This window comes from Oncorhynchus masou, chromosome 30 (genome assembly GCF_036934945.1).
Source record: "Oncorhynchus masou masou isolate Uvic2021 chromosome 30, UVic_Omas_1.1, whole genome shotgun sequence".
Taxonomy (NCBI): Eukaryota; Metazoa; Chordata; class Actinopteri; order Salmoniformes; family Salmonidae; genus Oncorhynchus; species Oncorhynchus masou.
This window is the reverse complement of record NC_088241.1, coordinates 47989073-48016863: the sequence shown is the minus strand read 5'-3', so window position 1 is coordinate 48016863 and position 27791 is coordinate 47989073. Positions and strand designations below refer to the sequence as shown.

The 27791-nt window shown below is 43.7% G+C and overlaps 2 protein-coding genes across 4 annotated transcripts in view; one reads left to right on the top strand and one right to left on the bottom strand.

Moving 5' to 3' along the window:
• tlcd4a (TLC domain containing 4a) overlaps positions 1-27791 on the top strand; it is a 127302-nt gene that overhangs the window by 69785 nt on the left and 29726 nt on the right. The window lies entirely within an intron of this gene.
• On the bottom strand, positions 260-13978 carry LOC135522685 (calponin-3-like). 3 transcript variants are annotated; one of them, XM_064949186.1, is made up of 7 exons: positions 13740-13978; positions 3811-3932; positions 3335-3401; positions 2773-2910; positions 2444-2560; positions 1948-2094; positions 260-1624 (listed from the first exon to the last, which is right to left on the bottom strand). In XM_064949186.1, the coding sequence occupies exons 1-7, from the start codon at positions 13794-13796 to the stop codon at positions 1253-1255; spliced, it is 1020 nt and encodes a 339-aa protein (XP_064805258.1). In that variant the 5' UTR covers positions 13797-13978; the 3' UTR covers positions 260-1252. The 3 variants fall into 3 exon arrangements, with proteins under 3 accessions (XP_064805258.1, XP_064805260.1, XP_064805259.1); XM_064949188.1 differs by having other exon boundaries at positions 13721-13807; XM_064949187.1 differs by lacking the exon at positions 13740-13978 and adding an exon at positions 13600-13703.

Genomic DNA, 27791 nt, shown 5'->3' with positions numbered 1-27791 from the left:
ACAACCAAAGCTCAGTGATGTTCCAATTCGTCATCATAAAATGTACAAGACTAGCATGCCCTCCTAATGAAATCAAAAGTCCTGCAAGCCAGTTAGTATTAAAGGGCAAATGCCAATCAGAATCACAATGTGGAAAAATACTTCCTGCTTCAGGCATGTCATTTAATTCTGGTTCAATTACATTACCGATTTATATAGAGGACATTTGATAAAAGATTGGAAGACAGTGCAAATAAAGTTGACAATGGACTATGAAAGCTTGGAGAACCAAGGAATAGGCTTTATTTGGAACATACATTTTTGCTTTAAAAAAAATAATTACATAACAGGACAGGCTGCGTCTGAAATAGAACCCTATATAGTGCACTACTTTAGACCAGAGCCCTGGCTAAAAGTAGTGCACTATATAGGGAATGGGGTGCCTTTTCAGACACCACACTAGTTTATAATGAGAGACATGACAATAAATACAGTGGGAATGGAGGGTGGCTATAAGAACATGAGACATGGCACAGTAAGACTAGCCCTACTGTATGCATCTGGTCTAATGGAATAGCCATTAGAAATTACTCTGTGCGATTTTAGGAAAATAAATGGTGCAAGTGATTTTTTTGAAACATACCAAAAAATTTAAAACAGACGAGATGGCCACTGGTTACTCTGAGGCTCACTCAATTGTATTGATGTAAAAAGGTAATAATTGGTCCTTTTAGATTGGCAGAAAGCAAAGCAGTCGGTGAAATAATTCCTTTAAAGGGATGATATGATCAGTAAAAGAAGTCTAAGGAATAAAACATTTTTTTTAAAGTAGAATGGTTGCAAATGCTACAAATTAATCTTTACTTCACAGTGTCCCATACTTCATAATGTAATAGTATAATAATATAGCATCTCCAAAACTGTATCTCAGCACTTTATGCTTTAACGACGTCGGCATGAACACTACTGCTCAAATGGAAGGAGAGTTGGGGAGGAGGTGGAGAAGGAACGCACTCGACAATATTTAACTCTTGTGCTTCAATAAAAAAAATGTTAAAGATTAGCGAGGATAGCAAAAGACTTGCTCTGTTTGTCATCAATAAAATACACTGGTTTAATACTGCTCCGTCTAGCGGTCGTGGTGGTGTTAAGGTGGCGCCGGATTAACCTGGTCCCAGATCTGTTTGTGCGGTCTTGCCAACGCCTATGGTCATTGGCAAGACAGCACAAACTAATCTGGGACCAGGCTAGTGCCAGATGGCCCCGGACAGCCCTAATAGTCGATTCCCTGGTCGATGTTGTTGTAGTGGGCCACGTCGCTGTAGTTGTCCTCTTCCTGATAAGCCACTGGGTACTCCTCCCCCTCTCCCTCCTGGAGGAATTCCTCTGCCTGATAGTCACTGTCGCTGATCTCAGAGCAGTTGGTGCCCGTGCCTTGGCTCCCGTTGGTATGTATGACGGGCTCAGTGGGCGAGCCGCAGTACTTGGGGTCGTACACTTGGCGTCCCAGCCCGTACGCACTCATGCCTTTCTGGGACGCCACCTTGTTGGTGCCCATCTGCAGGGAGATGGTGGAGTTGTCCACTGGATGCACCTGCTTATTGTCGAAGATGTCCCGACGCGTTCCCGGGCAGGACATACCAGCCTGGGGGGGGGAGAGGAGAGGGGGCACACTTTAGGAGCTTTCCAGGAAAACAGTTGTTGACTTTGATTGTCTTCAAGACAAATATACGTATCATCAACCATGTGATTATGGCGATGTGCAAGGAAAAGCCAAGTGAAGTCTCCGTCATATTGTACACTAGATCCCATTGCTCTCCGTTACATTCCCTTGGCCCTCTTGAAAGTAGCACTTGCTAGCTAGTTCCTTCAATTACATAGATTCCATCGAAGTAGACCCCTATAAATGCATCAGTGTTCGTTCTACCCATAGACATTCACAGTGTTTATATCCATAATTGGTTATACCTGGCTGGCTCCTTTGTTGGTACCCATCTGCAGACTGATGGTGGTCTGGTCATAAGGCTTGTCTGTCTGGGACCTTGGGTCGTAAAGATGTCTTCTGGTTCCATATGCTGTCATACCAGCCTGGCTCGCACACTTGTTGGTCCCCATCTAAAACACACAGGAACATAGCTGAATAGACGTATTACACTTACATTTTAGTCATTTAGCAGACACTCTTATCCAGAGCGACTTCACCTAGTTCGTTTGGGGATTAGAACCAGGTTACTGGCCCAACGCTCTTAACCGCTAGGCTACCTGCCGCCCTATTACAGCTATTACAAGCCATTGAAGAATCAGTTAAATAAGCTACATACAAAACATTCATTAAAATCAGGGTGATTTCCATTGGCAAAATATTGAAAGGTATAATAATGAACAAAAAAAACAACCTTTTATTATATAGGTCACATCCAGTAACAGTCCAACCTGTGGCTGTTTGAGCATCATCATGTCTTACCTGCAGTCCGATGACGCATTGTCCAGCCTTGATCTTATCGTCATCAAAATGGCGTGTCTGTTTGTCTGCGTATTTCACACCAATGTCACACGATGTGTGCATGCCTTTGGTCTTTGCCTGTGGAAGAAGATAAGAATGTGGAAATATATTGATGCTAGTCCCTTGGAGAGAAGGAACCCTATCAGAATGTCTTGGTAACACTTTACAGTAGGTGTCCAAGTCTTTCTCCCAGCAGATACTAACTGTACCATAACATGTCTTGTATGTTTAAATCTAAATACTATTTATAATTAAGGAAGTCTTTCTACCCCCCTGGGTATCACACTCACTATGCTAGCAAGGGAGAGCAATGTGCTCTGGACTTGGGTCATGTTGCCGTTCTCAAACAGGTCGTTGGCCTCGAAGATGTCATTGGGCTTCATGCCGTAGGCCAGGATGGCTTTGATGAAGTTGCCAAGGTTCTCCAGCTGGGGGAACAAAACACAGGTTACAGATAGAAATAGATTGAATAGAGCTGGCACAATTCCCTATTATTTCTGACAAGACAATAATATATTTTCTACACGTTACACTTCTATCAGAATTTTCTGTGACATTATAACCTCCTGATGGGCATAGCAGAGATGGGGGGGGGCTTTAGTAAGAACATCAGGAAGTAATAACACCATAAAGAAGGTGTTGTGTGTGTGTGAGAGAGCCAGAGTGAGGAGAGAGAGTGAGCTGAAGGCTTAATGAAGGAGTCCATTTATCCTCCATGCATGACATATGGCTTGCTGGTCTTACACAGTATTAATGAGCTAAACAGCCACCCTTTTGTCTTTGTGCTTTTTATTTTATTACGGAAGACGGTACTCTAAACAACTCCATACATTGAGGTTTAGGTTAGCCTACCTTGTGCCAGTTCAGTTGTGAGTGGTTAATTTTCTTTATCGAGCCAGGTTGCAGTTTGTTTATCAATCTAAGAGAGAGAGAAGGTCAGTCTATCAAATCTGATTGTCACGTACACATTTGGCAGATGTTATCGCGGGTGTAGCGAAATGTTTATGCATCTTACACACGCATTCAGTTTAAAGTATTCAAGTTCGATGAAAAAAAAAATATATATATAATCCTTGGGGGGGAAATATGCTGAGGACAATATCTGCAATATGTTTATTCAACTGGAATATGAAAACAGACAAAACTCAAATCACCACATCAATCTGTGGATAGACTGGAGTGTGATTGATTACTCAATATGTAAAATCCTAGTCAGTCTCCACTCTGCAAACATTAGCTGCAGATCACAGCATAGTGTGGAGGGCACACACACACAGCAATGTCAACCCTCTGTCACCGTCAGCCCTGCAGTAAACACAGACACTTACTCTCCCAGGATGACTCCATCCTTTAGGCCTTTCTGGAAGTTCTCGCCAATGGCCATCGCTGTCACCTCCTCGATCCAGAACCGAAGCTCCTCCTCCTTTTGCATGTCATATTTGCCTGCGATCTGAGAAGGTGAAAGCACACAGTGGGTTAGTAAAAGTTCTCAGAACCTAGAGGAACATCTATGTTCAAGTTACTGGGTGGCATGGCGTGTTTCATAATGTCCTTTGACATTGTAATAAAATGTTAAAAAGTTTTACATCGAGAAGACTAAGAAGTTGTTAGCAAGCTGGGCTTTTACCTATGTGCCCCAAATGGCACCCTATTCCCTATTTCGTGTACTACTTTTGATTAGAGCCCTGGTGAAAAGTAGTGCACTATAAAAAGAATAGGGTGTCATGTCAGTAGAGCAAGTACTGAGCTGTGGGGTAAATCAACAGGCGGGGACTGGGCTTAAAGCTCAAATGTTGACCTTCTGTCTGGAATAGCATAAAAGCCCAGATGTTTGGCTTTAAATGATGTGCCAACCAGACGTTTATTTTTTTATTTAACAAGGTAAGTCAGTTACCTCTACGGGATCGGTGTCACCCCACGTGGGATGGTTGAGCTAATGTAGGCTAATGTGATTAGCATGAGGTTGTAAGTAACAAGAACATTTCCCAGGACAGACATATTTCTGATATGGGTTGAAAGCTTAAATTCTTGTTAATCTAACTGCACTGTCCAGTTTACAGTAGCTATTACAGTGAAAGAATACCATTATAGTGTTTGAGGAGAGGGTAGTTATTTACTTGAACATTTATTAATAAACCAAATGAGGCACATTTGGGCAGTCTCAATACAACATTTCGAATAGAAATGCAATGGTTCATTTGATCAGTCTTTGCACACACTGCTGCCATCTAGTGGCCAAAATCGAAATTGCGCCAAACCTGGAATAGTACATTGTGACCTTTCTCATATCCTTACTTCAGGTCCTGAGCTATAGGCAGTTAGATTTGGATATGTCATTTTAGGCGAAAATTGAAAAAAAAAAAAAGTTCCGATCTTTAAGGAGGTTTAAAGAACAAATTCTTATTTACAATGACGGCCTAAACCAGACCAACGCTGGGCCAATTGTGCGCCGCCCTATGGGACTCCCAATCACGGCCGGTTGTGATGCAGCCTGGAATTGAACTAGGGTCTATAGTGACACCTCTAGCACTGAGATGCCGTGCCTTTGGCTCCTGAGTGGCGCAGCAGTCTAAGTGATTTAGCTAAGTGATTCATGTAATATAGATTGTTGTTAGAACCTTATTGGGTCCAAGCAAACAGTAAAGACGCCAACCGTCCTAGTGAGTCCCAACATTACGTCAGAAATGCTTTCAGATTCCCACGTCGGCTTCAAAGCCAGTGTGAGAAAAGAAATACACAGAAATTCACGTTGTTCATAAGGGAGCCCATGATGCAACCACGGTTTACTGAGAACTAAAAGAGAAGCTATTTTCGAGACTGACAGACACTAGCACAAACGAAGACACTTAAGGCCATTGGTGTAGTCCGATGTAGTTTTTTTCTAGAGCACTTTAATCCTGGTCTATTGCCAGGAAAATAAATGTCAATAATCTATTTATTGTGGTCTTGTGTTTTAGTGACAGTCCGTTCTCCCAGGGTCAGCTCACTAAGATGCTGGGTAGCTAATGTGCACCAGGACACAGCTCAGAGGGGAAGTGATGCTATTGGCATCATGGCATGGACAGTAGCCATCGGAGGAAGAGGAAGTGTGTATGTGAAGCCAATTACAATGGCATGCTCCTCTTCTTCTCCCACTGCTTTCTCTCCATTACACACACCACGAGAAGTCAAGGGCTTGGAAACCTTCCAAGCTGGCTCTCTGGATCTGCTAAAAATGGTACATCGAATGTGTTGTAATCTACTGTAAATGACTAAGTACTGTACTGTCAATTACCCACAATTAGATTGCACAATGCCATGGAACTTTTCCAGGTCCTTTCTACAAATGTCACACTACTGAGTATATTTAACTGTGCTTCGCAGCTACAGTCACCCATTAGTTCATATTCCATTGTAAACAAACACTTCAACATTGGCCTATGTCCTATAAACATGGGCTTTTAACAAGTGCGCCGCACAGTTCACACGGGAGTCAGTTAAACAAACAACCTCATCTCTATAATCTAGTTGAAGAGGAAGAAGACAAAGCATCTTGCCTCCATTCCACTCCTCTCCTTACATTATAGTCCATTCTTTGTTTCACCTTTACTCTACAACTGTAGCTTATTCCCAGTGTGCAGATATTAGCTCTTTAGCACCCCATGTTAATACTGAGCGATGCTATATGTAGGCTATGTAGCAATGTAAACCAGGCATTTAAAAGCTAATAAAGCCATTGGGGTAATGACAGCCTTTTAGCACTACTATGCGAGACTGAAAGCTTGAAGCCCATAAACTTGTAGCCAACTTCTTCCCCCCCTATTCGGCAGAGAAAGGCTTGTTTTCATTTAACTGCAGTTTATCACCCCCCCACCCCCCCCACACACACACACTAAATCCTGTCAGCTGGAATGTGAAGGCCGTCACCAGAAAGACATGCCCTCTCTGAAGCGGTGTACGTGTGTGTGTGTGAGAGGGAGAGGGGGAGAGAGAGTGAGAAACGAGGCCCTGTTCTCACATAATAACAGGCAAAGGCAAATCTTCAAACGTCCCTCCATCTTGTAAAAAGACCAAAGTGGGGTTCTAGTTGCAAAACATGACTCAATGAGAGGACTGGGATGGAGTGGAAGGGTTATAGAGGAACTTGTCCATCCCTTCTGAACAGCTTGACAGCACACTGTCATTTACAAAAATTCATCAGAGGCTTTTTGTGCCACTGACTGACAGCAGCTGGAAGCCAAACCATCACCCAAGAACACACAGAGCCCTCAGAGAAATCAGGGAGGATTAGAGAGGGGAGAGATTTCTCTTTCTTCACTTCTCTCTCCCAGCACAGCAGTACTAGTCTAGGAACACTGCCAACTCCCCCCAGTTCTCTTATGTCTTGGAGTCGTTAAACGGAAAGCTTCTGAGGAGAAATCTGGAAAGCTACATGGACTAAACCCCACTGGAATTGAACCCCAGACAAGCCCGTCTTTTACAACCCAACACTGTACTCCAAAGCATTTCCTGATGACGTTGCAGAACCGAGAAAACATGGACGGAGAAGAAGGTTTAAAAAAGGGAGAAAATGCCCCAGAAGTCCAACACGATCAATTCAATATAGGCTAGATACACCACTGTTGAGGCAATCGTTGTTTAAAATCAATAACATGTGTATCATCCAGTCTGGTATTGTTTCTCTTTGAAACAATTTATAGTGAAAGGGAATTATATAGTCATGAAGTTCCTTACAATCAAGTTATCGGTCCCATTTATACAATATCTTAAAGATTTGAGGGCATCTCCAACAGGGAACTTGACAGAGTCTATGACCAGAATGACCCCCACTTGATTCACTATTTGTTCAATCACACACATGATGAAGTATTGAACAAACAGTCCAGCTGGTATTCATTCATATTTAACCACTATCCGTTAGCTCTGAAAACGCTCCGTAGACCACATAATGTGAAGTGATTGGCCGTGCTATAAAATATGTAGTGAAGTAGAAAATGTTTACATATAGTTTGGAGCCTTAATAAAAACCAAACTTGAGACATGTGGAAAGAGCTTCTGATGTTAATTAAGCAAGAAACCAACTAACAATAACAAAAAAAGTCCAACAGAGTCAACAAATCGTAGATTAAGCCTTTAACATGTTGTTACAGACAATAGTGTTATCGCAAATAAATAAGTGCACTAGCTAACATTAGCCTTCATCAAAGTTGAACATGTCAAGGTTGGTGAAACACCCAGTGTCGATCTTGGGAATGTGAAAGTAAAAAAAGCTGAACAATGGTTTCAGGAAAAGGGCTCAATTTCTGTGCACCCCAAAACAGCATCTCAGGGGTTAACGCGACAGAACAAGGAATTCAGGAATCAGTCTCACTGTGAAAAGAAAATCCAGCCTGAACCATAGCAGGGAGGGAATTGTCTCCTGTCAGCAAATAGCAGGGGAACACTCCATCCCCCAACACTTCTCCCTGCAGCGCTCCCCCACATTGGTAGTAATGGTACGGTGTTTCACTATTTTAAAAAAAGGGGGGGGGGGGGGGTAAGACAACCCCACAATAACCAGTCCTCCACCACATATCTGGGTCATTTTCATTTGGCACCAAAGCATAGAACAGACTAAAACATGGAGGGACTACCTGGACTTTTGAGAAGGACTACCTAGACTCAATTTTCATGTTCTGTTTCAAAGACAGGGAAGCCTGAGATGGGCCTCATTCAGCCAACCCCGGGCTCCTATCCAGGTCTCCCTGCCTGCTCCAGGGCCACTAGAGAAAACACACATTGAGGTAGAGGAGAGCAGAGGAGATGGACAGAGCTTGCATTGTTGTGTGTCTTGTGGTTCCAAGACTGCACGTCTGCAATCTCTTTCCTGCCAAAGATTCAGCAGAGAGATACAACCAAATGCTCTGTTTGCTTGAGGAACCAACAACTCGCCCACCCAAAGACTTCAATGGAGGGGAAAAACAAACAAGGCAGAGTCAGACCTACATGAATGGCGAAGCTTTGTAGCCCCACTATCTACGATCAACTATTTTAGCAAGTATGTATTAGTGAGTAAATCAGATAAATGTGATGGGATCTCCTATCAGACCCTGGAGGAAATATCATATTTACTACTGAAACCCTTTGGGTGAGAAACAAACTGAACATTAAGTTTTTTTCTGGATGGAAATCTTTACTTCTGAAAGCTTTGGGCTGAAATGAAAACAAAAACACAACATGAAATTCTCAGGAGGGCTATAGGCTACTTGGTGGTGACCCAACGTTTTCTGACCTCATTAATACGACTCCCTCTTTCACGCAGCACCGGATTCAGCTAAAGCTCTACTCTAACAAGAGCAGTCAAACTCTAAGTTCACCACCCTCCAACTGCTGTAGGAAAGATATGACAGATGTGAGTTCATGTGCTCCCAGGCTCCAGAGGGAATTCCTGCTCTATTTTACAAACACTTGAGAAGTCCCAGTCCCCCAAAAAACACCAGTTAGTCAGTCAGTCAAACATTTGGTCAACACTTCAACCTGAGTGGCGGTGATCCCTTGGAAAGCACTGCTGGCTTGTTTGATTACAAATAAGTAAAGTGGTGGTTTAACTTTATAAACAATATGGGCTGAGGAAAGTAACTTTGGAACACACAGACTGTTCCAAACATTCAGCTTCAGCTTTTTCTCTGACATAATCAAGCAGGAAAGGACAACAAATATTATGAATTTAAAGTGTGTGTGTGTGGTTGAATGACAGTTGCTGGTCATCTTTCGACATTAGCAAGCATTTACATTGGAAACTAAGCTGATTTCCATTTCCCCTTTCAGAATGCGCTGGATATTTATCACAATTAGCCCTCAAATAAAGCATGTGTGTTGGCAGCCACCCTGGAAAATATCAGAAAGCACACACGCATTAGAAGAACGAGAGCTAACATCATTTTAATATTTTCCCGGCTGAGCCAGCGTTTGGCTGTACTAGTATCGCTCATCTGATCCTGTCAAGGTTCAAGAGATTACCTTAACTAAAAGCTTTTCATACCACCACAATGTGAATTAAAGTACAAATGTAACCAGGGGCAGTAGGTACAGCTAGGAGACATGACGCAGTAGCCCAAAACTGTGGCCTGTCTTGAACCACTTTGTGGATCAGATGGACCACAACAGAAACTGCTGTGCTAATTAAGGAATGAGGTCGTCGGGTCTCATTAAGGCATGAGAAACAGATGGTTTGAGCCACAGGATTTTAACTCTGCTTGGAACCACAAATTAATGAATTTATACTCGTAATATCCCAGCTTCAGGCAGAGAGAGACCTCTCAAAATGACAAAAATCATAGGAGAGAGAGAACCATCGCTCGGTGAATTAGAGATCTTTCAGATTGGTTTGTTCGTTGACGGTTTCAAGGTTCCAGTTTCTCACGTTCAGGAAGTGTGGCAATGTGAGACTAGGGGATGTTGGTAATCGAGAGGAATCATTGAGGAATTCTCAGCATCTCTGACATGTGACTTCCAAAGAGGCCCGTACAATGCGGGTCATTGCATGTATGGTTTCCTCCAGTTTCTGCAGTGTGTATTTAATCAGAGCTTGATAAATTCACAATCTGCTGGAGTGTTTGACAAATTCCTGACTTAGTGTGCCAAAAGTTGACATAGAAATCTGTCACTTGAAAGCCAGCCAGTGCAAGGCAATGTATGAATGGACTGTGTAGGCTACTCTAACACTGGGTTTGTTGATGATCTCATCGTTCTGCAACACACTTAAATACAGTAGCCTTGATTCCACTGTGTTGTTCACAAGTTTTTGCACTCCTGGTCAATTTCTCCTCAAGGATTGTTGAAAAATATTAATTATCATCCCTCTCTAACTGGATTTTCACATCATTGGCCAACAGCAGGCTATGACAGCCTGCTTATCTTTTATCAGGAGAGAGAGAAACATTGGCTGGCATCTGGCACCACTGCTATCAATTCAAACCGAGACAAGGCAGATAGAAACTGGACACGAGACACAGTTTCACATAAACATTACACATGCGCCTTCGGTCTTGAATGTTCTGTTTCCGATGGATAGGCTGATCGACGATGTCATGATTCAGTCATTTCCTACAGGGGGACAACCTCGGTAGCCTAGGCCAATGTGTTCTGAACCAGTGGGACATCAAAACCTATTTTATTGGTCACATACACTCGCATTAACATCTTCTCACCATGTGTAACGAAATGCTTGTGCTTCTAGTTCTGACAGAGCAGTAATATTTAACAAGTAATCTATACCTTATACACACACACATACGTAAAGAAATTAATAAGAATATGTACATATAAATATATGGATGAGCGATGGCCGTGCGGCATAGGCAAGATGCAGTAGATGGTATAGAATATGGTATATACATATGAGATGAATCATGTAGGATATGTAGACATTAAAGTAGTGTTATTTAAAGTGACTAAAGTAAGGTATTAAAGTGGCCAGAGATTTGAGTCTGTAAGTTGGCAGCAGCCAGTTAGTGATGGCTGTTCAACAGACTGATGGCCTTGAGATAGAAGCCGTTTTTCCAGTCGCTCTGTCCCAGCTTTGATGCACCTGTACTGACCTCACCTTCTGGATGATAGCGGTGTGAACTCGCAGTGGCTCGGGTGGTTGTTGTCCTTGATGATCTTTTTGGCCTTCCTGTGACATTGGGTGCTGTAGGTGTCCTGGAGGGCAGGTAGTTTGGTGATGCGTTGTGCAGACCACACTACCCTCTGGAGAGCCTTACGGTTATAGGCGGAGCAGTTGCCGTACCAGGCAGTGATACAGCCCGACAGGATGCTCTCGATTGTGCATCTATAAAAGTTTGTGTTTTTGGTTATAAGCCAAATTTATTCAGCCTCTTGAAAAGACTCTGTTGCGCCCTCTTCACCGTGCTGTCTGCGTGGATGGACCATTTCAGTTGGTCCGTGATGTGTACGCCGAGGAACATAAAACTTTCCACCTTCTCCACTACTGTCCCGTCGATGTGGATGAGGGGATGCTCCCTCTTCTGTTTACTGAAGTCCACGATCATCTCCTTTGTTTTGTTGAGTGAGGTTATTTTCCTGACACCACACTCCGAGATCCCTCACCTCCTCCCTGTAGGCATTCTCGTCATTGTTGGTAATCAAGCCTACCACTGTAGTGTCGTCTGCAAGCTTGATGATTGAGTTGGAGGCGTGCATGGCCACACAGTCATGGGTGAACAGGGAGTACAGGAGAGGGCTGAGAACGCACCCTTGTGGGGCCCCAGTGTTGAGGATCAGCTGGGTAGATATGTTGTTTCCTACCCTCACCACCTAGGGGTGGCCAGTCAGAAAGTCCAGGACCCAGTTGCACAGGGCGGGGTCGAGACCCAGGGTCTCGAGCTTAATGACCAGTTTGGATGGTATTCTGGTGTTAAATGCTGAGCTGTAGTCAATGAACAGCATTCTTACATAGGTATTCCTCTTGTCCAGATGGGATAGGACAGTGTGCAGTGTGATGGCTATTGCATCATCTGTGGACCTATTGGGGGCAGTAAGCAAATTGGAGTGGGTCTAGGGTATCAGGTAGGGTGGAGGTGATATGATCATTGACTAGTCTCTCAAAGCACTTCATGATGACACAGCATTGTCCTCAAAGCGAGCAAAGAAGTTGTTTAATTTGTCTGGGAGCAAGACGTTGATGTCCGCAACAGGGCTGGTTTTCTTTTTGTAATCTGTGATTGACTGTAGACCCTGCCACATATGTCTTCCATTTGAGCCGTTGAATTGTGACTCTACTTTGTCTCTATACGGACACTTTGCGTGTTTGATTGCCTTGCGGCGGGAATAGCTACACTGTTTTCGGTCATGTTTCCAGTTTCCTCGCCATAATTAAAAACGGTGGTTCGTGCTTTCAGTTTTGCGCAAATGCTGCCATGTTTTTATGAGTGAGATCATGGCTAAGTGATTTGAGGAAGTGACTTGCTGTTTTTATTTTACCTTTATTTAACCAGGCAAGTCAGTTAAGAACAAATTCTTATTTTCAATGACGGCCTAGGAACAGTGGGTTAACTGCCTGTTCAAGGGCAGAACAACAGATTTGTACCTTGTCAGCTCGGGGGTTTGAACTTGCAACCTTCCGGTTACTAGTCCAACCCTCTAACTAGGCTACCCTGCCGCAAGTTTCTCAAAAATGTGAAATCACAAACAAAAAAAAGGTGTCTTTTACATCAAAAACAGATATTTGGTGGTTACATCTCTCATTTATATGGGCTGCCATTTGGCTGAAACACAATTTCAGGATTGTGGCTTTGAAAACCAGGGCCCAACCCAATAATTCACCTCTCATTGAATTTGTTGTTCAAGTTACACTAAATAACCTGTTATAACATCTCCGACTGACAGAGACAGCTATACAGTTACAGTGTAGCCCCCATTGCCACATTTAAATGTGGGGGCATAGCCTACCCATTGACCCTATACTGCAGACTCTAATGATGTCAGTCTTATCAGTGAGCTGGCTTATTTGGCTCAGGTCAGTTAAAACAGCAGTGGATTTGGCTCCCAAAATGGCTATTCGTTCAGTAATAACCGATCTCTAATGTAAAACCTACAAAGTTGCCTAGCACTATGTCAGATCTCGACATGGGAGTTCAAATATCCTACAGCTTTACATGACGAAAATATTAGGCGGCCTGAAGGAAAAAAAAAACGCACTGCATAAATGTGGACCAGAAAAAGTCTCTCACCTTACTATTGTTCCTGCAGTGAGGAATTATAATATTCAGAGAATGTTTGTATAACTTTTCTGCAGTTAATCGTCGTCTGGAGATAATTTTAAAAAGTCTTTTTCACAGACGTGATTCGGTAAAAACGTTCGAACGAACCATCACTAGCGAACTCCTCCCCGTCCCACTGCTACAAACAATGCATTGGGCTTAGATGGCTTGCACTCATGCTACTTCCAGTGATTATTTTTGAAAACACGTAAGTAAAAACAGTTGGTAGTTAAAAAAAACAACAGTTTAATTAATGTGTGAAACTTGTTTTTTTTTCCCGTCTAAATTTCTGTAGGGGATAGTCCCATATGAAAATGGCCCTTGTAGCCTATTAATCATAACCAAAGATGATCTGCCATAACAGTGCATCAAACTATTAAACCAAGGACGACTCACATGTTCAACTCTGTAGCCCATTTCAGCTGCAGCAGCAATTGGTTGGTTCAGTTGGTTTATCCATAACGGCAATAATTTACAAACCAAAATGTGGTTATAAAAAAACAAACAAATTATTTACTTTTTAGTTCTTTACTCACTTTGCTTTTCACCTCTGCTGATAACCCGTAGGCTGGTCCCTTATTGAATGAAGTCATATTTGTTTTAGATTTACAACCAAAGTCAATATCCACTGCTACAAAGTAGCAAAAACGATTCCTTTCGGTTACTTTGTATCACACAACGAACAGCGTAGTTCGGCGTCCCGTTCAGTCAGTCCAAAGGAGGAGTTTAAATCCGTGGAAATGTGTGGACTGTGAGTATCGCAGAGGCTGGTCGGACTAAAACTTCTCGCTTCAATACCTCATTTTTGTTTGGAAAAAATTTCGCAAGACCATTGACGGAGCCTTCCGAGCCAATCAGAGGAGCGGATTCTACATACCTCTCCCCATTGTTGGAGGCTGCTACTGTAGTGCATTTCTACGGAAGAGAATGACGTTAGTGATTTTACCAGGCACAAGCTATCCTATGTTATCTGATTTTACTGTCCATTTGGTTTGACATTTGATATCTAATGATGTTGTTGTGGCTACAAACTTCACTGATTTACACTGAAAGAGGAGCATAGCCTATAATACATATTTAGGTAAGTAATAGGTTTAATTTCATTGTTTGATGATTTGTAGGCTACTAAAAGAAACCAAACACTGATTTATTTACTTACGTTCCCTATAATAAGCATATATTGACAAAACTGATCTTGGTGCCTCTTATTGATTGGATCACTGCAGCCTTACATGCTTGTAAAATAACAAATTCTTTCAATCTTGGCTGGCTGCCATAAAATTTTATTGGTGCAATAATTTGCCCCATGAAAAATAGCCAGATTGCCAATCAAAGTGTTGAGTCTGCAAATTGTCCTCCATCCAAGCAACACACACACACACACACACACACACACACACACACACACACACACACACACACACACACACACACACACACACACACACACACACACACACACACACACCTATCTTCCTATGTCACTCAACCTTTGTGGTGTGTATAAAGGGACCCTATTTGAAAGTATGCCATTTGTCTGTTTCAGGTTCTCAGGTAATCCTCTAGAACAGAATTGGTTTCACAAGCTTCAACACTCAACCTGTTCAACTGGTAAAGTAGATGGGCAGAGTTATTTCCTTCTGCTTCCATCCTGGTACAGTCACTTTTAAAGGCAGAGTGCAGTCAAAAACATGATTTTCCTGTGTTTTACATATCTCCACACTATGAGGCTAGAATAATACCTTGAAATTGTGAAAATGATGATAATGCCCTTTTAGTGTAAAAGCTGTTTGAAATTACGGCTTGAAATTACGGTGACATAACTATGCAGTAAATGAGTTAAGGCCAATAAAAAAGAGAGTTCCAAACCTCTCTGCCAATAACAGCAAATGTTCACCCTCTGATAGGTTCTAAATTCAAGCAACCTTTGAAACCAGAGGTTGACCCCTCTCTGAGGATAGGAGTCACCATAAAACAGAATTTAGACAGCATTTAATGCCCTAAGTGACATTCATCAGGCTAAGGCCGATTGCTGTAAATCAGCTATAGGCACTTTAGAGTGATAGAGGCGTCTAGTCCATGGTTCAATCTGGCCTTGCAAGTTGTCTTGTGTTTTGACCAGGGCCCAGGCACTTGGAGGCAGATGGAGAGAGAACAGAAAGAAGGATGAGCATATACTGAATGTACAAAACATTAAGAACTGTTGAGTGTGAAAAACCCAGCTGCGTTGCAGTTCTACAAACCATTGCACCTGGCACCTACTACCATACCACGTTCAATGACACTTAAATATTTTGTCTTGCCCATTCACCCTTTAAAGGACACACATACATAATTCAAGTCTCAATTGTATCAATGCTTAAAAATCATTTCACCTGGATTCACCAAATTCTTGCTTGAAAAATTGCTCTTTGCTAAAAAGCTATTTTTGTTTACTTTTGCTCATTTGAACTGGAAACCATTACATTAAGGTACTTAATTGTTACCCAGGAAGGATATTGAGATAAAAACAGCTGCATTGGACCTTGGTTGTATTTAAGTGACCTACTCTCAAGTCCTTTAGCATGTCATGGTCAAGCTTCTAAAATGGTCAACAATACGCTACCTTTCCACGTTGTAAGAGGCCAGAATGGCATTTGTTACTGACCCACTTGTGTCATCCTCATAGAGGTAAACCTAAAAGAGCTCTGATTTCAAAAGATATGGTCTGTGTGTGTGCTGAGTCATACCTCAGACATGACCTCTCTTCTGCTGGGTTTTTGAGGTTAGCAGTCCGTGTAGCCCATGCATGTTCCAAGACATATTTTCTATGTTGTCGAGATCCATCTCATCATTAACGTAAGGCCTGCATGTCTTTTACCTACCAGTCTAGAGTGATTTATTTAACTCAGACAAGGTGCGCCCAGCCCTACCTTGTCTAACATCTGGTATAACCTGATGATGACTCTGATAACATGAATTTGCAAATACAGACATGAATGCTCAGTTTTCAAATATATATATTTTTTATCTAAATGAGACTAACCTGGTCTGGTCAAATAAAATAAATACATGCTGCAAACATCTTAAAAAGCTCTCTAAGTTCGATCACTTCACCGTGTGTGTGAGTGTGTGTGAGTGTGTGTGTGTGTGTGTGTGCGTGCGTGCGTGCGTGCGTGTGTGTGTGTGTGTGTGTGTGTGTGCGTGTGTGTGTGTAGGGGCTCCTATTCCCATTGGTGTCTTGATGTGGGTTATGATGCGGTCTGTGAGTTAATTAAATGGCAGATGCTGCATGTTGCAAGCCTTTAGGTTCGTGTATAATTCATGGTTTGAGATGTATGGACTCGGGCCATGACAGTGGTGGTGCCCAGTGCGTTCTCAGCAGGAACAAGATGTCACACATCCATGACCATATTAGGTTGAATGAGTTTGTGCTCGTATCTGAACTTAGGGATGGACTAAACATACAGAGTTCTGAAAATGTGTCAACTTGATTAGTCTCAATGTACATTATCCAATTTGAAAGACCATGTGTTGTTGTCAGGACATAAATAAGTACAATTTGGGGTTTGAGACCCTACCAATTGTCTTTTATTTAACCATGAAAAAGTATAGGAAAGCCCTGTGCCAAGTCTCTACTGTTATCGACCGAGACAGATTTAGCAACGTGTATATTTGTCACACTGACATTCTAAGATAAGACTTATAAATAGCGGAAACATCAGCAACAGAATACAGACTTTTCCCTTTCTCTGGGCCAGTAAAACTCAACGTTTTTCATTGTTTGTCATATGTCCTTGTATTCCCGTTTGCTGACACTGTCTTGTTTCATGTCTGTTCCTGATGAAATGTTTCACTCCCTGCTTCTCTACTCCAGCACCGGTCCTTACAGAATGCTAAAGCCACCAAACGAAGCATCGGGGAGTGGCTTTCCAGGTTGGTGGTGATGTCGGGTTCGGGGACCGCCACCAATGGAACTGGGGGTGCCTAAGCCAGCTTGTCCGGCTGTCACACTCTAGCTGGCTCGAGAGGTTTCTTGCCCCAGTTGGCTCAGAAGGTGCCCTTTCCACGTCAGGGCTCAGCTGGCTCGTCAGGCTGCTCCGCCTCCGCCGGATCATCGGGCTCCCAAGCCTCAGCGGGATCGACAGGCCTTCATGCCTCAGTCGGATTGTCAGGCTCCTATGCCTCAGCCGGCTCGCAAGGCTCTCATGCCTCTGCCAGTTCGTCGGGATTTCACGCTCAGCCAGCTAGTCCAGCGCCCCTGCCGGCCCGTCAGGCTCACCCGGGTGGGACGCCGGGTCGTGCCCCTAAATGGGAGGGTACTGTTACCCCTGCTCTCGCTCTTTCCCCCCTGGCGCTCGAGGGCGCCAGGCTCCCCAGCACTCCTGCCACCATCATAACGCACACCTGCTTTCCCCCGTCATGCAGATCAGCAATTATTGGACTCACCTGGATCACTTCTGTCATTACCTCCCCTATATCTGTCTTTTCCCCCCCTCTGTTGTCCGCTTCAGCATTGATTGTCATATGTCCTTGTATACTCGTGTGCTGACGCTGTTCCTGTCTTGTTTCATGTCTGTTCCTGATTCTTACAACAACATTCGTAACAGAAGATCCCACCACCCACGGACCAAGCAGCATGCCCAGGAGGAGCAGGGATCCTGGGCCCGGGAGGAAAGCCAGGTGTGGAGGACATCCTGGACTTGGGACAAATAATGGCAGGAGACAAAAGCCTGCCATGGAAGCAGGCGGAAGCAGCGAAGGAGGGACAGCGACGACACCGGGGTTCACGGCCACGACGTAGGCCCAAGAAGCAGCCTCAGAAAAAGAATTGCGGGGGCACATGGGGTGGTCGGGTGAGGGGTGAGTCAGAGACCATGGAGGAAGCATTGGGTAGATTGAGAGAGAGATCCTCCTGCGACGGTCTGCAATCCAGAGCCTCCTGCGAGGGTTCCCAGTCTGGAGCCTCCAGCGAGGGTTCCCAGTCCGGAGCCTCCTGCGAGGGTTCCCAGTCCAGAGCTTCCTGCGAGGGTTCCCATTCTGGAGCCTTCAGCGAGGGTTCCCAGTCCGGAGTCCCCGGCGATGATCTATGGTCCGGAGTCCCCGGCGATGATCCATGGTCCGGAGTCCCCGGCGACGATCCACAGTCCGGTTCCTCCGGCGACGATCCATGGTCCGGAGCTTCCGGCGACAATCCCCGCACCAGAGTTGACACCGAAGCGGGCTGATCCGCGAGCGGAGCGGGGTCTACGTCCTGCACCGGAGCTGCCACCGAGGCTAGATGCCCACCCGGACCCTCCGCTATATAGTCAGGTTTTGCAGCCGGAGTCCGCACATTTGGGGGGGGGGGGTACCATCACGCCCCGACCTTAGAGATCCTTTATTCTCTATTTTGGGTTAGGTCGGGGTGTGGCTAGGGTGGGCATTCTAGTTTCTTTATTTCTAGGTTGGCCTGGTATGGTTCCCAATCGGAGGCAGCTGTCTTTCGTTGTCTCTGATTGGGAATCATACTTAGGCAGCTTTTCCCACCTGTTGGTTGTGGGATCTTGTTTGTGTATAGTTGCCTTGAGCACTGCATAGCTTCACATTCATTTTGCTCTTCATTGTTTTTTGCCGGTTCACATAATAAAGATGATGAACCCAAACCACGCTGCTTTTGGTCTGATTCTTACAACAACGTTCGTGACAACCATGCCAGCCCAGGACCTCCACATCCAGCTTCTTCACCTGCGGGATCATCTGAGACCAACCACCCGGACAACTGATGAAACAAGAGTATTTCTGTCTGTAATAAAGCCTGTTTGATAGGCCGATGCCTGGCTCCCCAGTTTACCCCTACCCAGTCATGTGAAATCCATAGATTAGGGCCTAATAAATGTTTTTTAATTGACTGGTTTCCTTATATTAACTGTAACTCTAAAATTGTAAAAATTGTAGAAATTGTTGCATGTTGTGTTTAGATTTTTGTTCAGTATAATTCAAATGCTCCAAAGACAACATCAATCTTTGCTTTGAAGCGTTTGTTTGTCTTAAATTAAACGGCCCCTATAATTAAATATCAATGACTATCATTCAAGGAAGTGTTTGGTTGTCCGTTTCAGTCACACTTGATGCAGGCACACAAATGTGCTTTTAATTTGCTCTTCCTGCTGTGCAGGATGGAACGGTGTTATTAGTGAGAGAGATGTACAAGTAAAACATAATGTCAAAGAGTATGGCTGAAATAAAACCTATCCTTCCACAACTCTGAAGACAGAGCTCGTCCCTTTCATTCCGGCAAGAGTATTAATCAAATGTGCATAAAACTTTTCAAAGATTTCCCTCATAATACCTGATGTTGTTCATTGATAGTACTACGTGGCATGGTTATAGAAATACTAATATGCTGTCTTCCATCTGTCATTATACTGGGTTCCTCTCTCACAATGACAGCTGCTTTATCACTACACAGCAATACAAACAGCTGGTTCCACTGTTCTGTCTTTGACATAATGTTTTGGTGTGTTCTCTCTGTTCCTCTTTATCAGTTTGAATTCAAAACCAGAAAGCTGAGGTTGTGTAATAGCTTGATTCATTTAATGGTAGTTAGCCTACACCAACACGTCACTCCAGTCAGCTATAGCTACATATATTTTGTATTTCTTCACACTGTTCTCTGTACCATAAATGAAAGTGACATTACATAACACATCCACACATCCACATATCCGAAGCATCTTTACATAGTAACTATGTACAGGTCTCTATGTTCCAAAGTCTTTCCATTGGAGTTGTAGAAAAAATGTCCATCACAGTATATCAATCAGGCAAACTATTAAGCATTTTTTTCCCAGAGCAAAGTGTTCCCATTTGTAACATAAGGAAAACGTTTGAGAGGGTAGAGGATCTTCCCACAGAGGGACAGGCTCTCAACTCTGCAGATGCTTTCGACATAGACAATCAGGACCATCTTCAATCCTAGGATAACTCCTGCATCGCACAGGGGGATGCAGGTCCCTGAGCTGTTACAGCACCTGAAACAACAAAGAGAGCGAGAGCGAGAGAGAGAGAGAGAGAGAGAGAGAGAGAGAGAGAGAGAGAGAGAGAGAGAAGAGAGAGAGAGAGAGAGAGAGAGAGAGAGAGAGAGAGAAAGAGAGAGAGAGAGATGTGAAATAGAATGTTAAACGCAGCAATCTGGCTGGTTCCATCAGGCTAGGTTATCAAGGTGCGAGTGAGTAAGTAAAACAGAGGGATGAGCACAGGTTCAAACACCGTGACACTCCAAGCCACTCACAAGCCCGCAAACATCACCAAGTTGCACCTCCACTCCTTCTCAACTCACTCTTGAGAAACAGAATGTGCTGTACTCTGCTGGCTCTGGATATACAGTCAGGAGGGAGGGATGGAGGGAAACGGAGATTTCGAGAAAGAGTAGGGAGATGGAGTAAAACTGAGAAGAGGGGGCATAGATCTGGGGCTATAGGGAGCACCTTCATGCCTGAAGGAGTCTGAAGAAAAATAAGAAAACTAAAAACAATAGGAGAGATAGAGACAGAGAGAGAAAGAGAGGATATAGAACTATAGAGACTCCATGCCTTGTGGGCTAGAGGAGCGTCAAGGAGTATGGTCTGGGGAGTAGGGGAAGGAGGAGAAGAAGAGAGTGAAAGAGGGGGTAGGGCTAGGAGAGAGTGAGGGAGTAGTCTTTGGGGAGTAGGGGAATTACAGGAAAGCAGACAGACAGACGGCTGTGGAGACGCAGGGCCGCAGGGTCTGGAATATACATCATACAGCTCTCTCTCTCATAAGGTTGGCTCTCTCAGCACAGACTTAGTCTGGGCACACACACACCAACCAACACTGTAATATCCTCTCCTCTCCACACACACCGTCATGGAAATCAAGTCATACTGGCACTACAATCATACTGTCATTAACAGGGTTGGGGGGGGGGGGCTGATTATACTTGAATTATTACTACTGAAACAATCAGATAACTACTGTTATTTACCAAAAATGTCATAATTCACACAGTACTAGAAGTACAATATCTCATATTAATACAGGTGTGATTGATAACCATGCCTGACATCAGCATATTTCATATGACCTCACAGCTCCAGTTCCTAGCATTAAGTTCAGTGTCAGCCAGCAGTAAAGAGCTGAATAGCTGACTCGACACTAGCTCAAAAGGTTATATAGCTCAGAGCCATGAGATCTGAGAGTGTTTGCTCTCAGCTAGGCCCTAATTGGGAAAAACACTGTCTCCATCTGTCATCACACAGGTGCAAATTTGAGTGGAAGTAGAGTGAGCCTTTCACACAAAATAAATCAAAGGCTAGAGGACTCAGTGCCAAATGCCCTCTGTGCCCCCTCCCTTCACCCTTCTGTACTGTACCTAAGATACTGGATTCACTGGTGGTGAATTGATTGAGAAGTTGACCAATATTTGCTGGTGATTGCAATGAAATTCTATGTTTAACTACTACTCCTGTACACTTGGATTATTGCTGCTTTGTAAGGGAAACCTTCAATGTCAGTCAGCGTTCCATTTGGAAGAAACGTATTGAGTGAAATATTCAGTCAAAAACTTCCACCCCTGTCCACTATACTGTTCTGTTCATACATTATGTATTCCTGAGAATAATGCAGTAGCCTTTGCTGGGAAAGCTTCTTAGATTGGGCTTTGTTTGGGCATTTCTATCATTCGAATCACAGTACACCTCACGTAAGAAGAGTGTTGGCTCTCTAAAGCCTTTCTTTTGTAGCGCTGCATTCATAAACCTGACTGGAACATTCCTAGCATGCTTTCCCTGGCACGGTGTGTGTGTTGGCACCGTGGGGTTTATACCATAGGCCGACTGACTATCCCTTCTTCTGTTGTGCTGTGTTCTGGGAACAGGAATGATTCAGCCCCGCTTCAAAACCTTGCTGAGGCCTAGAATGAGCAGAACCCGCACATGATGTCCATGACGATCAGCGGTATGACGTCAGACCACATCCGCGCTAGGCACACCTGTCCATTTGTTCAAGGCCCATAATTTGTTCAGTTGACCGACAGACAGAGAAGTACTAATTGCACTTCACATCTGAGTGAGGTGTTCATGATGCATCACAGGTTGAGGAAGAGTGTTCTAGAACGGGAGAGAAGTCGCGTACCTGATAACATCATCACAACAAACACTACACCAGGCACAGGTCTATAGTCAACAACACATTGAGCAATAGAAGGTAAGGCCTCTTTCCGTCTGTCTATCATCAGTTGTAGTCACTTTCTGATTCACTGTCTGGGGTAGATGGTGTGAGTCACCAGACAGCAGACTAGACTGTCTACAGGTGTTAAAAAGTGTTAAAAGAACTACCAATTACTGTCTGACATAAGAAACCAGATCTGGACGTTACACCCGCTATACTGACTGTACTAAGCTGTCTGTAAGCAGTAGAGGAGTCAAGCTGGTGTCAATTCAAACCAGAGTGAACATACGAGTAACTACCATAATAAAGGAAACACATGAGTAAATGAAGGAGACAAAGTATATTGAAAGCAGCTGCTTCCACACAGGTGTGGTTCCTGAGTTAATTAAGTAATCAAAACATTAAAATCAAATCACATTAAATTGTATTAGTCACATGCGCTGAATACAACAGGTGTAGACCTTATAACGAAATGCTTACTTACGAGCCCCTAACCAACAATGCAGGTTAAAAAAAATGCAAATAGTCTTGGTAGACATTTGATTATATGTTCAGGAGTCTTATGCACATTTCACATGCTGATAGAAATTTGGTAAAAAGGATTTAAGTTTCCCTGCTTTAAAGTCCCCGGCTACTAGGAGCGCCACCTCTGGGTGAGCGTTTTCTTGTTTTCTTATGGCGGAATACAGCTCATTAAATGCTGTCTTAGTGCCAGCCTCTGACTGTGGTGTATGTAAACTGTTTACGAAAAACTCTCTAGGTAGATAGTGTGGTCTACAGCTTATCATGAGATACTCTACCTCAGGCGAGCAATAGCTCGAGACTTCCTTAGATATCGTGCACCAGCTGTTATTTATAAAAATACATAGTCCGCTGGCCCTTGTCTTACCAGACGCCGCTGTTCTATCCTGCCGGTGCAGCGTATAACCAGCCAGCTGTATGTTGATAGTGTCGTCGTTCAGCCACGACTCCGTGAAGCATAAGATATTACAGTTTTGAATGTCCCGTTGGTAGTTTAATCTTCCGCGTAGGTCATCGATTTTATTCTCCAAAGATTGCAAGTTTGTTAGCAGAATGGAAGGAAGTGGAGGTTTATTTGATTCCCTACGAATTCTTAGAAGGTAGCCCGCCCTCTGGCCCCTTTTTCTCCACCTCCTCTTCACGCAAATCACGTGGATCTGTGCCTGTTCCCGAGAAAGCAGCATGTCGTTCGCGTTGGGCTCGTCAGACTCGTTAAAGGAAAAAAAGGATTCTGCCAGTCCGTGGTGAGTAATCACAGTCCTGATGTCCAGAAGTTACTTTCGGTCATGAGAGACGGTAGCGGCAACATTATGTACAAAATAAGTGAAAACACAAGTTACAAACAACGCAAATAAACAAACAAAAAATCACAATCGTTTGGGGACACGGAAAACGTCAGCCTTCTTCTCCAGCGCCATTTTATCAAAAAATTCCATCGTGTATAAAAACGCCCAGTTGCCCATTACTTTGGTTATCATGGCTAGAAGAAGAGATCTCATTGACTTTGAAAGAGGGGTCTTAAATGAGCATAGAGGGTTTAAAGGATGTGTGCATGAGTCTCAGTCACCAGATCTCAACCCAATTGAACACTTATGGGAGATTCTGTAGCGGTGCCTGAGACAGCGTTTTCCACCACCATCAACACCAAATTATGGAATTTCTCATGGAAGATGTTGCATCCCCTCAATAGATTTCCAGGAATTTGTAGAATCTATGCGAAGGCACATTGAAGATGTTCTGGTGGTTCTAGTGGCTCGTGGTGCCCAACACCCTATTAAGACACTTGATGTTAGTATTTCCTTTATTTTGGCAGTTACATGTATGTCTTTGGCCATTTTCGTCATAGAAAGTTCTAAATAACCGTACCTCCTCCTTTCAATACTATCAGCCTCTACAAATACAGTATGGTTCATAATTGAGTGGAGAGAGCGATAGATCTGTGAATGTAAGACCGGAACCTCATTAAGTGCCAGAGAAATATCGATTCATCAAAAGAGTTGGGTTGAGTCAGTGGGTTTATGAGTTGGCCCGCCACATGCCTTCTCCTCTATTCTCTCCCCCCCCCCCCACAGACAGACTAGGTGCATTAGACCGCTGACTGGCTGACTGTCTCTCTGATAGATCGGTGGTTTGCACAGCTGCTTGAAGTAAATGTCTGCGAATGCTACTTTTCTATTATTATTATTTTTGACAGCTGGAGTGGAGACGGGTTGGGTTACTGGGGAGGTGGGGAGATGTCACCGAAGCTCTGTTTGAACAGATGGAACTGCTGGTCCCAGTGAAATACAGACCGACAGTGAATAGGGCCCACATTCAATCTATAGATGCCTGAAAGTTTTATATGAAGGAGATAACAAGCAGAGAATGTTCTGACTAGTAATTACAGTGTTACCACACAGGTATAAGAGCAACCTAATGTAAAGGGTTACCTTTTATTTTAGGCAGAGCACAAAGAATCTGAAACCAACTTATATGGATGCATTTAACACAGACAGTGGCTCATTAATGTGTGGTGCAGTGTCTCGTATACATACATGAGCTAATATCCACGCATTGAATTTCTGAGGTGCAGCTTCTTCAATATAGCAGCATGCTGGCCCTGACGTGTTTGGTTAACAATCAATCCAAAAGCCTGAATAGAGTCCATGTCAGTACCATTAAATATAACATGAAAGCAGAGGAAAAGGGAGTGATGGTAGGATCGTATTCCTGGTCGGAATCTTTCAAGAAACAACCAAACAATCCATTCCATTCTCTAACCTTATTTCCTAATAAGGTTAAGATGAACCATATGGTGTTCCACCGCTGGAGCGGAGCGGAGTGAGCATTCTGGGGAAACACAAATGTAGAAAGGCTAAGGCTGACTTTAGCTTAGCCTTGGCAGAAGCTACTGTACCTAACAGCTCACACAGGAATGCCAAGTAATGGGAAGGCCACTGAGTAGATCCTTGGTCATGGTCATTTGGTTTGGTTCAATTTTTGACCTTCAATCAAAGCTATTGCACTATATAAAATATATAGTCTTCCATCACTATTCTTGGTTCTCCCAATTGTTTTCCAGTCATGGAAAAGTTGAGTGTGTCAAGAGGATCTAATTGACATATGACCTAGTCTGTTGAGAGGTAGGACCTAGGCTATCTGTCACTGCTATACATGATTAGGGTTAACATTAGCCAGCTAACCGAGTGTTACTACAGACTGAGCCATGGTTTGTCTGTATGTCATTTCACCTTTAGAACAGGTGAGGTCATTGTCATATGGGGAATTCAATAAGACACCTGATTGTAAGAAAGGTGTAAACCCTATAAGAACTTCCGAATAAGAATACATTTCCTTGTCTGAAACTGGCCTTGGAAAAACACTACTTACATCAAAATACAGCCCAAATTGATTCTGGAATGCGTTATGTAACCAGGTTTTATTCTAGCAAAACAAAAGTATTAATATGCCCCTTTGAGCACACTTCAAACCTCTCACTGTGAAGAAGCTGTCATCTCATTGGATTGTGCTGACACATCTGGGGAAGGAAACAGAGGGGGTGATGGGGTGCGTGTAGGAGTGTGATCTCACAAATGCCCTTTTATGGCTAACACACGCTTAACAACCTTCCCCTCTCCTTACAGAGACCCCCACTCCTCCTCTCTTCCCACCTGCCCAGCACTCTGGCCTGACCCCACACTTCACTGTGATTCCTCCCCAGAATGTGTCCTGCCTCCACTGTGAAACCCCCCTGCTTCCTGCCACCACTCCCACACAGACATGCTCATGTTTGGTCAAAACAAATAAACGTCAGCATTTTAGTTATGCTCAAGAATGGATCCTGCTAGTGCTGACACAAAAACTATATGTTGGAAGGAAAGAGGGAGAGTGTTGAACAGAGTTGTACAACGTTGTATGTATTGTACATCCCTACAGTATGAGGGTAATAAACTCACGCTCTACACCACACCCCTTTTTTCCCTTCCTCCCTCTCTCCCACCATTCATCCCTGTTGTCCAGAGCAGAGCTGCAGATAGGCTACAGTCAGCTGGCTGTGAGGAACCAGTCAGGTCCTGCCACATCCTGTGAACAAGGCCCTTCTCCCTCTGTCCGGCACCCAGCCCCCACCATTACACAACACACAGAGGGAGAGAGGAGACGGTAGAAGAGAGGAAGAGAGGAGCGTTAGAGAGGGAGGAGAGAGAAAGTTGGAGGTCCAGGTTTTTCTGTTCAGTCCTATAGAAACCTCCCACCCAACTATACCTATTTTCCCCTTCCCCTTCCTCTTCCCCTCTCTGTCTCTCTGTCTCTGTCACTCCCTCTTCCCCTTTCTGTCTCTTTCTCTCCCTCCCTCGGTCTCTCTCTCTCCCTTTCAAGAAGTAGAAATAATAAGCTATGCAGCCACTTTTACAGTACTAGACACTTCATACATCTCATAAGCTGTCTGATGTAAGGTTAAACTTAAAACTGACAAAGTATGCAGCCTATCAATTTCTTGAATAGAATTGTGCAATCGTGGCCAAAAGTTTTGAGAATGACACAAATATTAATTTCCACAAAGTTTGCTGCTTCAGTGTCTTTAGATATTTTTGTCAGATGTTACTATGGAATACTGAAGTATAATTACAAGCATTTCACAAGTGTCAAAGGCTTTTATTGACAATTACATGAAGTTGATGCATAGAGTCAATATTTGCAGTGATGACCCTTCTTTTACAAGACCTCTGCAATCCGCCCTGCCATGCTGTCAATTAACTTCTGGGCCACATCCTGACTGACGGCAGCCCATTCTTGCATAATCAATGCTTGGAGTTTGTCAGAATTTGTGGGTTTTTGTTTGTCCACCCACCTCTTGAGGATTGACCACAAGTTCTCAATGGGATTAAGGTCTGGAGAGTTTCCTGGCCATGAACCCAAAATATAGATGTTTTTTTTTCCCCCGAGCCACTTAGTTATCACTTTTACCTTATGGCAAGGTGCTCCATCATGCTGGAAAAGGCATTGTTCGTCACCAAACTGTTCCTGGATGGTTGGGAGAAGTTGCTCTTGGAGGATGTGTTGGTACCATTCTTTATTCATGGTTGTGTTCTTAGACAAAATTGTGAGTGAGCCCACTCCCTTGACTGAGAAGCAACCCCACACATGAATGGCCTCAGGATGATTTACTGTTGGCATGGCACAGGACTGATGGTAGCGCTCACCTTGTCTTCTCCGGACAAGCTTTTTTACGGATGCCCCAAACAATCGGAAAGGGGATTCATCAGAGAAAATGACTTTACCCCAGTCCTCAGCAGTCCAATCCCTGTACCTTTTGCAGAATATCAGTCTGTCCCTGATGTTTTTCCTGCTGCCCTTCTTGACACCAGGCCATCCTTCAAAAGTCTTCATCTCACTGTTCGTGCAGATGCACTCACACCTGCCTGCTGCCATTCCTGAGC